Source organism: Marmota monax, unplaced genomic scaffold, assembly GCF_021218885.2.
Source record: "Marmota monax isolate L192 unplaced genomic scaffold, Marmota_monax_Labrador192_F-V1.1 WCK01_AAM20220418_F8-fsc00163, whole genome shotgun sequence".
Taxonomy (NCBI): Eukaryota; Metazoa; Chordata; class Mammalia; order Rodentia; family Sciuridae; genus Marmota; species Marmota monax.
Window position 1 is genome coordinate 1,980,529 of NW_026693660.1, and position 13,972 is coordinate 1,994,500.

Genomic DNA, 13,972 nt, shown 5'->3' on the forward strand with positions numbered 1-13,972 from the left:
GAAACATTTTTGTAATAAGGCTTTAAGGGGGAATAACAAGCAAGGAAGCTATGAGACAGAAGGCTAATAATATCCTTGGCACATATCAATATATGCTCAATAAAATTTAGCTTTTATTGTATTTTCTTCTCCCCCATTTACATAAAAGATTTTCATTTTCTTATCATAACAAAGGGTATGTTTGTTATTTAACTTTAAATTGTTGACTTAAACAAAAGTAAATTGTTAAATGTTACCCAATTGCATTTTCTCCTCACTTTATTCTTTCTTTCTTTTTTTAAATTTTTTTTTAGTTTTAGGTGGACATAGTACCTTTATTTTATTTATATGTGGTGCTGAGGATTGAACCTAGTGCCTCACACATGCTAGGCAAGTGCTCTACCACTTGAGCTACCACAGCTCTCTCATTTTATTCTTAAGAGTTGCTTACTAATGAAACTGGACAAGTCTTTTTTTTTTTTTTTTTTTTTTTAACCAAACCCAGTGAAGAATAATTGAGGAGAAAAGTGTTTGGTTTTAATGTGTTAAAAGAAATCTGAGTAAAAAATTAGTGAAATGATATGTCAGTAAACTAGGATTAAAAATTGTTCCCTCAGGGGAGTACTTATTTAGGGTGATTAGGGTGGGACCTTGACACCATTGAATGTTAAATTACATATGTAGTATACATGCCTTTCTTTGGCTTCACTAGTGTCTCTACAAGATCTGTCTTTTTAAATTATTTTAATTGCTGTGGGACCTTGCTGCTGCTTTTCCAGAGAATGTAGTTAACATTCTGAACTAGTAACCTGAGAATCTTCAGATTTTTACTTTGGAGAATGCATAAGTTAACAAATTTTATGACTTTGGACACCTTAATAAACATCAAGAAAATGAACATTCTGATTCAAAATAAAAATCCTCTCAGCTATTATGAACAGTTGTGCTTCTTTGCAAATGGGGTCTTCTCTATTGAAAGAATGAGGTTGCTCTTTTATAAAAGGAATCTATGATAGTGAATTACTCTAGTATGTATTATTACATACTAGTATGTATTATTAGGGAAAGTTAGGATTCTAAATTTAGAGTTTTAAATACAGAACTGCTTCTGGGAACAAAAAATGCTTTAAATCAAGTTTGGCTATCAATTATATTTTCCATTTCACCTTGAATACTAGCCATCGAAATAAAAAAATGCACCGTATTCAGCTCTTATCAATCATGAGAAAAGTGGAAATTTTGATGATTTTTTTTGCATCTGTAACATTGGTCATGTATCAGAATTGCTAACTGTATTGGGACAGATAAGAGAAAGACATTACTGTCATTGGGTTCATATTTTATTATCCACCAAAAATCTTTCTATGATTTATAGTTAAAAAAGTATGTTAGTTGATGAAAAGTAGCATTGAACCCTCTAAGATAGCACAGTATAAGAATATAGACTATAGAAATACTTTAATGCAATAGATTAAATTGAAGCATACTTCTTATATCTATAAAAATAGTGCCTTTTAGCACTTACTGTTTAACTGTTTCCATTGACACAGTTTTTAAGTCTTTAAGAATGAACATACTATGAATAAAGTAGAATAATCACTTAGAAAGTTTAATTTGTTCTTTTCGCTTTGAGAGAGCAGAGTTGTGGTAAAGCAGCTCTTATCTGATGCAAAGAGTCCCACAGGTTGATTTCTTTGACCCTGGATGTATTTAATGGGTTTTTACTATGCACATAGTTTCTGAAAGCAGTATTATTTATTATGTTTGATGTAACCATTTCATAGGGTTACACAGAACTATCCAGTTGTGCATGTCTGATGTAATTTCACATATGAATGTATGAATTACTTGTCTTATTCATGTTGATACAGCCTCAGTCCATGGCGCATCCGTGTGGGGGTACCCCAACATACCCAGAATCACAGATATTTTTCCCAACTATTCATGAACGTCCAGTTTCTTTTTCACCACCTCCCACCTGTCCACCGAAAGTAGCCATTTCCCAGCGACGTAAGAGCACCTCCTTCCTGGAATCCCAAACTCGCCATTTCCAACCCCTGCTGAGGACTGTTGGCCAAAATCTTCTTCCACCTGGTGGCAGCCCAACTAACTGGACACCAGAGGCTGTAGTTATGTTGGGCACTACAGCCAGTAGAGTAACTGGAGATCTGTGTGACATACAGGTCCATCCTATGTTTGAGTCATCTCAAGTTTGCAATGACTATAGACCTGGACTAGTACTTCCAGAAGAAGCGCACTATTTTATTCCTCAGGAAGCAGTGTATGTAGCAGGGGTACATTACCAGGCCCAGGTGGCAGAACAGTATGAGGGCATTTCATACAACTCACCAGTACTCTCAAGTCCTATGAAACAGATACCTGAACAGAAGCCAGTACAAGGGGTCCCTACATCAAGTTCTGTCTTTGAATTTCCATCTGGACAGGCTTTCCTGGTAGGACACCTTCAGAATTTAAGATTAGATTCTGGATTGAGTCCAGGATCTCCCCTCTCTAGTATTTCTGCACCTATCAGTACAGATGCTACACGTTTGAAATTTCACCCTGTCTTTGTTCCTCATTCTGCACCCGCTGTGTTAACTCATAGCAATGAGAGCAGAAGCAACTGTGTATTTGAATTTCATGCTCAAACATCAAGCTGTTCTTCAGGAGAAGGAGGTGGAATTTTACCTCAGCGTACTTACCGAAATCGACAGGTTGCAGTGGACTCAAATCAGGAAGAACCGCCTCCTCAGTCAGTTGGATTACATGGCTACCTACAGCCTGTGACTGAAGAACAGCGTAATTATCATACCCCAGAATTGACTGTTTCTGTGGTAGAGCCTATCGGACAGAACTGGCCAATAGGAAGCCCAGAGTATTCCAGTGATTCCTCACAAATCACTTCTTCAGATCCCAGTGATTTTCAGTCACCTCCCCCTACAGGGGGAACAGCTGCACCTTCTGGCTCTGACGTCTCATTACCCTTTATCCATCTGCCTCAGACAGTGTTACAAGAATCCCCACTTTTCTTCTGTTTCCCCCAAGGAACCACATCTCAGCAGGTCTTATCGGCCTCATTTTCTTCAGGAGGATCTTCACTCCATCCACAGGTTATAGGAAAACTTCCACAATTCTTTTAAAGTACCCTGTTATGTACCATTACATTTAAATTTTCTATGCCTCGTTTTCCTGAATCATGAATTTATGAAGAATATTGTTTTTTGTTTTTCCTTTTCCTAATACAGTCTCCCCATCTCTTGAGGGCTATAAACTCCTTGCATTTACAAAATATGAACTGGAAGCTACCTGATTTGCCTGTACTATTTGCAGACCTTTGGAAAAGAGAACCCAAAAACTAGAATTTTAGTCACTCATCAAAATCAAAGACTTTTATTCCTATATATGGTATTTTCCAAATAACAGTGAAAATTCAGTTGTCTATAATGTAAGGTTGACTCAGCATTGATTATATAGGTATACTAAAGTATGAAGTATTACTTTCTTCCTTCAGACAATTTGAAAACAATGCAAAGGGGTAACTTTTCTGTAAAATGAAAAAAAGAAATGGAATATAGTGAAAATATTTTTTAGAGTAGGGTTAAGAATTAATCCATAGACTTTCTACTAGTGTGGAGAGTCTAAAAAGACAGCAAAAGGAAACCTTTTAGGAATTCAACTTAACAAAAGATGCCTTTTTGAAATGGCATCAAATAAGTCATTATGTATTATATATGCAAATTAAATAAATTTTAGCAACTAAGAATCTAGTGGGTGATGGGTGTATTTTTGTTGTTTTCAAAAATTTGTGATTAGACATCTTAGGCCCTTTTTTTCCCCCCTCAATTAATTTAGTTATTCTTTTGTATGGGCATATATCCTGTCATACAAATAAATACAAAGCAACAGGCATATAGAATAAGCAAGTAGAGTCAGTAACTATTTCATATATTCTTTTGATATATTATCAAATTTATATAGCTTTGTAAATCTACATAGGAGACTATGCATTTATATATTTAAGGCATCATTTGAATCTCCTAAGTACTCCCCTTTTTTATTAAGTACTCCCCTTTTTCATTAAGTACTATATGTTCTTTCTCTTTTATTCCTATATTCTTCCCCCATCAAAGACATAAATAACTCTGAAAATGTATATGAAATATCAATTTCTTAGAGTAGGAAGAAGCAGAACGATCCAGAAACTTAATCTTTACTGCTTGGGCATGTTGTATATTCCCATCAGTACTCATGTTGTCAAACTATACTATAAATGTTAATGTATTATTAGCCATTCTTTCCATAGTAAATTTTCAAAAGTAAAATCATTAATTTACAAACATATTGCAAAAGAAATGATGCTTGTAACAGTAAATTGCAGTAGAATGTGATATATTCCTAGAGCCTTCAGAGAACTTCTTCTAAATTGAAATGAAAGACAAAAGTGGTAGCCTTTTCATTTCCTTAACCTACCCATGAGTATAGTCCTGTCTTTATTTCTCACTTTCTCATTTATTTTAATTTTAACTTCTCTATAATTGGAACATTCTAGTTAGGGTTTCTGAGAACCACTATTAACATTCTGGGTTGGATAATTCTTTGTTTTGAGGGCAGTTTTTCTGTGCATTTTAGAATATTTAGCAGCATCCCTACTTACTAGATGGCTATAGCCATCTCTCCCAGTTTTAACAAGAAATGATTCCAGATACTCCACATGTTCCCTGGGTGATGACTGTTATTATAGGTCTTAGCAGCTGATTATAAGAGCTTTTTTACATTTTTCCATAAAAGTTACTGTGACACACTGCAAGAAGTAGCAGAAGAACCTAATTAAAATTATCAAGTGATTTTAATTTTCTTTAAATGTTCAGATTAAAAATTGTTTCACACTGATAGTTTTACCACTTTTTCCTGGTGTGTGTGTGTGTGTGTGTGTGTGTTTCTAGTAATAATTTTACTATGAATCTGAATATTCTAGTTGGCCAGAATTAAAACCTAAACAAGATAGGTTTTTACCATCAATGTTGTTCCTATGGGATGGGATCAAAAATGAACTATAATATGATCCTTTTCTAAACTTCTTATAAGATAGTCCAAAGACCTCTCCCGTACTTAATCAAGGTATTGTTTCATTTTGATCAAGCAAACTTCTCAGGACCTTAAATTTATTGCAAAAGATTGATCTGTATACACTTGCATTAGGCCTTCTATAATTTATCATATTTACTTCTTTCCATCAGGCGCAGGGTCAGAGCCAGGGCCAACTATCTTCAAGTAGTTTAGCAGGGGTTCCATCTTCCCAGCCCATCCAACATCCTCAGCCGGTAAGAACAATGTATTGCTACATTTAATTAATTAGTAGTAACCAAAATAGTTGTACATCTTTTGTGTTTTGAATTCTTGATGTGAGTGACTTGCTAAGGTGTTTTTTGTTTTTTTTGTTTTTTTTTTGTCAGTGGATCTTATTTGTTCGTTTGTTGTTTGTTGTTTTGTTTATATGTGGTGCTGAGGATCAAACCCAGGCCTCATACATGCCAGGCAAGTGCTCTACCACTGAGCCAAAACTCCAGCCCCAAGTTGCTAAGTTTTTGAAAGGGAAATTAAAAAGTCATAGCATTTCTTTTTTTTTTTTTTTTTTAAGTTATAGGGAGACACAATATCTTTATTTTAGTTATTTATTTTTATGTGGTGCTTTATATAATTTAACAGCCATTTGTTCCTGGTTGTTCTTAATGTTAAAGTAAGAATACACTACAAGGATAATAGAAGTAAAGCAGCAGAGCATGGTGTTTCATGCCTAGAATCCCAGTGACTCCGGAGGCTGAGGTAGAAGGATCACAAGTTTGAGGTCAGTCTTGGCAACTTAGCAAGACCCTCAGCAAGTAAGCAAGACACTGTCCCAAAATAAAAAATAAAAAGGACTGGGGATATATAGGTCAGTGATAAGCATTACTGGGTTCAATCTTTAGTACCAATAAATAGAGAGGAATAAAGCAAACATGACTGCTACCGCTGTTATTTCAGTAGTTTAGTGATAATTTGGTAATTTCAAAGAAGTAAGGAATATACTAAATGTCAAAATGCATTCTACTGTAAAATAAATAAATAAATTTTTTTAAAAAGGAACAAGGAATAAAAATACGAACAAAAAAAACTACTGTAGATTATCACCTAACAAAATCCAAGAAACCAGTAAGGTAGCCATATACATAATAAATACACAAATTAATATTTTATCTTATGAGCAATAACCATTTATTTGTATGGATATATGAGGACAAATAAAGAACTGTTGTTTGCAACATTATTTTCAAGTAGCAAAAAATAAAAAATCGAAACAACCAAAATGTTCATTATTAACAGATTATTGTTTATAAACAGTATGGATTTGTATATTAAAAGAAAAAATTAAATTTGTTATGTTTACTATTACTACAAAGCCTTGGAAGTTACACAGTTCAGATTTTTTGTTCTCAGATTTAGCTCTTCTGAATGCTTTATCATTGCGCTACATCCTACATCCCCAGTCCTTTTTATTGTTTATTTTGATACAGAGTCTTCTGTGTCGCCCAGGCTGGACTTGAACTTATGATCCCATTTCCCCAGCCTCCCAAGTTACTTGGATCATAGGTGTGTGCCACCAGCAAAGTTCAGATTTTTGTTAGGCAAAGGGGGGCACTAGTTTTAGAGCTAAGTTCTGTTTTGTTTGCTTGATTTATTATAAAATTTAGTATTGGGCTAAAATTACATGTACAGGCCTTGCATATGGTTAATTCCCAGATGTCATTTCCCTTTGCCCCACATTGAGGTATAGCATTGTTTTCAAGAAAAGGAAACTTCATATTTATAATAAATGAGTAGTTTGAGGTATTATATCTAGTAAATGGTAAAACTAAAATTTGAAACTGTCTCATTCAAAACTCTATGCTTTTCTCACTGTTTTGCAACCGTAATCAGATTATATAATCCATAAAATAGACTAAAAGAGATTAAAGTAGGAGACTAGATGAGTCCACTGAAGGAGCCTAAGTGAGAGCTGATATCAAAAGAAAAGGGGTGCAAATGTGGGGTGGGATAAAGAGCTATTTGGATATAGTGTCTAAACATCTTTGTAAAGACCTACTGTTGGAGTGTGGGAGGTGTAGGGTAAACAACCAATGGTTTCTGAAGTTTGGAATATTGGTTAATTTTTCCTAATGATACTATCAGAAAGAATATCAGAAGAAAAACATGTAAGAGAAATTGATGAATTTGGTTATTATGTTTTAATTACTAAAATTATTATTAACAGATACTGAGGGCTTTAGTTAATATACCTCTTAGAAACATGATATGTTCCAATGATTTGAAATAAAATTGAATCATTAGTTGGACACAGTGGTGCACTACTGCATTACCAGCTCATGGGAGATTGAGATGGGGGGAGCACATGACTTCAGGAGTTTCAGACTGGCCCAGACAACAAAGTAAGACCCCAACCTCCCTCCCCCCTAAAAAGAACTGAATCATCATATTTTATTCCTAACAGCAGGGAATACAACAGACAGCCCCTCCTCAACAGACAGTACAGTATTCACTTCCACAAACAACAGCCTCCACTGAGGCCACTACTGCACAGCCAGTGAGTCAACCTCAAGCTCCACAGGTCTTGCCTCAAGTGTCAGCTGGAAAACAGGTAAACTCTCAATTTCTGAAAAGATGCTAAAGAGGATCTACATGTAACTTGTCCTTTCAAATAGGTAGACTTCCATCCTTTATAATAGTGAAATATCCATTGAAGTTGGTTAATCTCAGTGCAATAATGGAGTAAAAATTTGCTCTCTTTGCACATATGCATCATAAATGGATATATATATATATACAGACAGCAGTGACAGGTTTATCAGTATAGAGTTACCAGTGTTAAAACCTAAAGGGTAGCTGGTGTGGTAGTGAATGCCTGTAATCCCAGCTATTCAGGAGGCTGAGGCAGGAGGATCAAAGTTCAAGGCCAGATAGGATACTGTCTCAAAATAAAATTTTTTTTAAAAAAAAAGCACTGGGGATTTAGCTTATTGGTGGAATGTTTGCCTCACATGTGCAAGGCCCTGGATTCAGTCCCCATTAACACACACACACATATACATACACACACACACATACACAATCCTAATGGGTTAAATAAAAATGCTGGTAACTGAACCTGTGCCATTCTCTAGAAATATGTCAGCTATATCTAATATTCAGATATATCTGGTATTCTAGGTATATCTGGTATTTGCAATTATGCTTTGTTTTCAGGTGGATTTGTAAAAAATGTTCTCCCTTATTGCCTTTTGACAATAAGTTATAAAAGCTCCTTACATGAAATGATGCATTTTTTTTTTCTAAGATGTCCTTCTAATCATTTGAAAAGTACCTTGTAGAAGGTATGCTCTTCTGAATGGCCTTTCTTCACCTGTATCATAGATACGGTTTTGTTTGTACCCTTTTGCTTATATGTGCACAGTGTATTGTTACTGTCATATTTCATCATATCCGAGATACTATCTATATAAAATGCACCATTATTTTATGAATCACTGAGTACATACCATCAACACATCAACAGCTATAAGATATATCCAAATTTTTCAAATGTTAAAATGACCAGGTAGTAGAGAAGGGTTATTTTGTCCTAGAATCAGTGAAATATATTAATTATACCTATTTTTATAGAGCTGCCAGACTTTTGTAGAAATAATATGGATACAGTCTGAATCACTGGGAAGAAACTTGTTTCAAACTTCATTAGCTACTTCAATAGCAATTCTAGATTTAGGGGCAGAAAACATGCCAATGGATTATGGTATGCAAAATATCTGCCAATAAACCTATTAAAAACAAACAACAAAACCCTTGCCTATGGAAAGGTTTATTTTTTATAGTCAGTGATGAAACATTACCAAATTTTTCTATAGTGAAAATGTGGAACAGTAACCAGTTTATTATCCTTTTTGTATCCCTGCTATTCTTTTTTCCCTGTTGTAATGTGGCATATTAACTTAAACTAATGTATGCAGGGTTTTGTTTGTTTGCTTCCCTCTTTTTGGCTAATACACAAATCTTGCTTTCAGCAGCCTTGCTTAAAAAAAAAAAAAAAGTCTTGTCTGTTTTGTTTTTCTTTACTTTCTCAGCTTCCAGTTTCCCAGCCAGTATCAACTATCCAAGGCGAATCTCAGATCCCAGTTGCATCACAATCCTCAGTTGTTCCAGTCCACTCTGGTGCTCATTTCCTTCCTATGGGACAGCCACTCCCCACTTCTTTACTCCCACAGTACCCTGTCTCTCAAATTCCCCTATCAACTCCTCATGTATCTACAGCTCAGACAGGTTTCTCATCCCTTCCCATTACAATGGCAGCTGGCGTTAATCAGCCTCTGCTCACCTTGGCTTCATCTGCTACAGCAGCTGCGATCCCAGGGGGATCAACTGTGATTCCTAGTCAGCTTCCAACCCTTCTGCAGCCTGTGACTCAGCTGCCAAGTCAGGTTCACCCACAGCTTCTACAACCAGCAGTTCAGTCCATGGGGATACCAGCTAACCTTGGACAAGCTGCTGAGGTTTCGCTTCCCTCTGGAGATGTTCTATACCAGGTACTGTGTTAGCTAGCAAAAGAGGAGAGCATTGGAGGGTTTGATTTTAATAAGACAATCAAAAACCTAAAAATGTAGTAGTTGAGTATCAGAAGAACAGTTACAAAGGTTGCTGATCTTAACTAGAGAAGCTAAAAGGGTAAAATTCCAAGAAAAAGTAGAGTGATGATGTTTGATGACCTCCTTACCCTTTTTTTTTTTTTTTTAAGACACAACCTGGAAGAAAAATGGTTAAATATTCAGTGTAAGCACACCAGGCTGTATGTGTATGTATATATATGTATATGTATATATAGATGGAATAAGAGTTGGCAATATGGTATCAACAAAAAAACTTCAGAGTTTAGATTTAGAAGATGAACATTCCATATATGACTGGAATGGCTAATACTAGGAGGAGTTTGCATTCTTCCATGTAAGATTTGCTAAAAAGTAGATATATTTCTAGAAGGAATTAAGTTTATTATAATTCCTATTTAAATAATCTCCAACAGGGGAAAACCAGCAATTTAAAATATGATATGTAGAATGCTGGCTCCCAAAATGGAACCAGTATACTATTTCATTTCAAGAATGATGTTTAGATTGTTAGTAAGAGAACGGGCTACTCTTCTTTGCTGTATGCTTCCTGCTACCCCACCCCATCCCCCCCCCTTTTTTTTTTTTTTTTTGCATGTTTTGCTGATTTGCTAATTTGATGCCCCAACCTGCACTAACTCACCTTCCTCATTTCTATCACAGGGCTTCCCACCTCGACTGCCACCACAATACCCAGGAGATTCAAATATTACTCCCTCTTCCAACGTGGCTTCTGTTTGCATCCATTCTACAGTCCTATCCCCTCCCTTGCCTACAGAAGCATTGGCTACATCAGGTTATTTTTCTACAGTGGTGCAGCCTTATGTGGAATCAAATATTTTGGTTCCTGTGGGCAGTATAGGAGGACAGGTTCAAGTGTCCCAGCCAGCAGTGAGTTTAGCACAACAATCCCCCACTACATCCTCCCAGCAAGCAGTTCTGGAGGTAAATGGAATTATTGCATGTTTATATATAAAACATATATACTATGGGATAAAAATGACAAAGGAGAAACAGGCTTCCCTGGTTAAGAACTCATTTGGAGACCATGTCAAACTAACTTCTGAATGACTTTTTCTTACAGCAGAATGAAATGCCAATGTGGGGGCCTTGTTGCCACTGGCTGTTCTGTTGGGAAGTGAGTGTGCCTTGGAGAAGATTAACCCTATTAGTACTTCACTTCTCTAGCTAGTACTTTAGCCATTATTCTTGTCCTTTCACAAACTCATACCATTGGCAGTCATAAGAATATCTTATCCTACTGTGCTCTCAGCAATCATTTTTGCCCTACTAGGAAAAAAAGGTCTGAGTTTATCTTTGCACTTTGCTCTGCCTGCCCTATTGCATACTTTTGGTAAGATGCTGGCTGCATGGCAAGTTGTAGTTTCACATTGCCTAGCAAATAGGTTGGCTGACTTCACACCATGCAGTCTTTATGAGAGACTAGCTTTAGAAACTTCCTTTGGAATTTTAAGATCACTATCTGTAGATGCTGAATATTAAGAACTCCTAGTAAATTTACTGCTTCTAGGATATAGGGGAGGGATAAGAGGAAATAAAGGGATCTTATCGCGATCATTTATCATGATAAATATGTTATCACCAAGATTTGAATTATCCTTTCCATTCACAGAGTACTCAGGGAGTCTCTCAGGTTGCTCCTCCAGAGCCAGTTCCAGTAGCACAGTCACAACCAACCCAACCTGTCACTTTGGTGTCCTCTATAGACAGGTAGGTAAAATCATAATTCTCTTTTGACTTGTAGATAGGATAGTATAAAACATCAAAATATCAAACCCTGAAATCTCATATTGAAAATGGAACTTTTTCTTTTTCAAAGCGCGCACTCAGATGTTGCTTCAGGTATGAGTGATGGCAATGAGAATGCCCCATCATCCAGTGGAAGGCATGAAGGGAGAACAGCAAAACGGCATTATCGAAAATCTGTAAGAAGTCGCTCTCGTCATGAAAAGACTTCACGCCCAAAATTGAGAATTTTAAATGTAGGTATCAATGACTTTGTGGCTTTGATATTGTTAAAGGAATTTAGCACGGAGAATAGTTTTTGAAATCAGAACCATTCATTTCATAAAATAAAGATACCTTATCTTTGCACCATATATAATTTATATAGCCCTTTTTTTTTCATTTAATTCATACAATTCTTTTTGACTATCACATTTTTCAGAAAGTATAGTTTATAAATAATCTGTAATAGAGACAGCAACTAATATCATTGAAATAATTCTTAAGGCTTAGGGAAAAGAATAGAGTGAAAAAGACTTTATGTTCCTTTCAGACTCAGTAGTGGAAGATAAACAAGTAGCTCAAAGACTGACATCATCTTATAGGTATTCTACCAGTTCAAGTATTGGTGCTTCAAGTTACAATATTAATACCATGCTTCCTCAGACATAAATATGAGCATTAGTCTGAATGACTTTTTCTCAGTGTCAGTAAAAAAGCCAAGTATAGTCTTCAGAAATGAAGTATCTTTTCTTTTCAGGTTTCAAACAAAGGAGACCGGGTAGTAGAATGTCAATTAGAGACTCATAATCGGAAAATGGTTACATTCAAATTTGACCTAGATGGTGACAACCCCGAGGAGATAGCAACAATTATGGTATGTCTGCATATGGAGTTACAAATTTTCCCCTATTACTTCATCTAAATATCCATTACCCTAGGCAACTATCCAATATTTGTAATTCATGTTTTATATTCAGTATTTCATTGGAATATAACCAGCACACCTAACCTGTGATTGTGATATTTTTGTGTAGAATCTGTAATTATTCATATTTCAGTATTAAGTATTGAAGTTCTTAAATAGGAAAGAGCTGCCAGGCACTGTGGCCAAGGCAGGAGAATTGCAAGGTTGAGACCAGCCTGGGCAATTTAGTGAGATGCTACCATAAAATAAAATGAAATGAAATGTAAAGTAGCAGAAAACTACAAATTAAAAAGGGGACTGGAGCCTGATGTGGTGGCTCATGCCTATAATTCCAGCAACTCAGGAAGCTGGGGCAGGAGGATCACAAGTTCAAAGCCAGTCCCAGCAACTTAGCAAGACCCTGTCTCAGAATTTTAAAAAATAGAAATAAAAAGGGCTGGGGATGTGGTTAAGTTGGGTTCAATCCCTGGGACCAAAAAAAAGAGGACTGGCTCAGTGGTAGAGCGCTTGCCCAGCACATGTGAATCACTGGGTTTGATCATTAGCAGCACAAAAAGAAAAAAGGATGGAAGGGCTAACTTAAATACCAAATAAATAATACACTATATATGCAGATGGGATAAAAATCTTGTGGTAATTGAATGACCTAAAGCTTCAGAAATGTTATATTGATCAGAAGGACATCATTTGTTTTACAGGTAAACAATGACTTTATTCTAGCAATAGAGAGAGAGTCATTTGTGGATCAAGTGCGGGAAATTATTGAAAAAGCTGATGAAATGCTTAGTGAGGATGTCAGTGTGGAACCGGAGGGTGACCAGGGAATGGAAAGTCTGCAGGGAAAGGATGACTATGGTTTTTCAGGTTCTCAGGTAGGTTCACCAATCACATAGTGAAGCTTTGCTTATATAAAATACATCTGTAGTACTAAATTCGCCATGCAAAATAATGCCTTCTGATATCACATTGTGACTGAGAATAAGCATTCATGTTCATTTCACATGGTGATTTGCTTTGTCTAATTGAGAGTACATTTGAGAATGGACTTACTTTTAGTTTGTTTGGTTTTGTTTTTTTAAGAAATTGGAAGGAGAATTCAAACAACCAGTTCCCACATCTTCCATGCCACAGCAAATCGGTAAATTTCTTCTTTCCTCATTTGTTTTCTGCCTTTAACTTAAGAAGTTGTATGTGCCAATAATGAAATACTAAAGTTTCATGCGGTTGAGTTATATAACAAAAAATGCAATTACGTGGTTTGTTTTTTTTCAGGTGTTCCTACCAGTTCTTTAACTCAAGTTGTTCATTCTGCTGGAAGACGGTTTATAGTGAGTCCTGTGCCAGAAAGTAGATTACGAGAATCCAAAGTTTTCACCAGTGAAATATCAGACACAGGTGAGGATTGATTCTGCCACATATTAAATAACATAAATCCTATAGCATCTCTGCTACGGTGGAAGCTTGGTCATCAAGCAGTAGCTCATGATGACACAGATAATAAAAACAAGTAGAAAATAGAGGTTTTAAACAGCAGATAAACATAAGGAGTAGGGAACTATTTAAATAATAGGATTAAAGAAAAAGCCAGAAAGGATAGCCATATTAGATGCAGCCTATGTATAATTCTGTA

At 35.9% G+C, this 13,972-nt stretch overlaps 1 protein-coding gene across 10 annotated transcripts in view; it reads left to right on the plus strand.

Annotated features, from left to right (window-relative positions):
• Wnk1 (WNK lysine deficient protein kinase 1) overlaps positions 1–13,972 on the plus strand; it is a 134,615-nt gene that overhangs the window by 95,132 nt on the left and 25,511 nt on the right. For 3 of the 10 annotated variants that reach the window (XM_046459878.2, XM_046459880.2, XM_046459885.2), the window contains 10 exons: positions 5,217–5,300; positions 7,505–7,651; positions 9,132–9,590; positions 10,332–10,613; positions 11,302–11,399; positions 11,509–11,671; positions 12,175–12,291; positions 13,041–13,214; positions 13,423–13,480; positions 13,615–13,737. In XM_046459878.2, coding sequence (XP_046315834.1) covers positions 5,217–5,300; positions 7,505–7,651; positions 9,132–9,590; positions 10,332–10,613; positions 11,302–11,399; positions 11,509–11,671; positions 12,175–12,291; positions 13,041–13,214; positions 13,423–13,480; positions 13,615–13,737 — 1,705 coding nt within the window. Of the gene's footprint in view, positions 1–1,850; positions 3,090–5,216; positions 5,301–7,504; positions 7,652–9,131; positions 9,591–10,331; positions 10,614–10,752; positions 10,807–11,301; positions 11,400–11,508; positions 11,672–12,174; positions 12,292–13,040; positions 13,215–13,422; positions 13,481–13,614; positions 13,738–13,972 lie in introns of all 10 variants that reach the window. The other 7 variants (XM_046459886.2, XM_046459879.2, XM_046459881.2 and 4 more) reach the window with 7 other exon arrangements.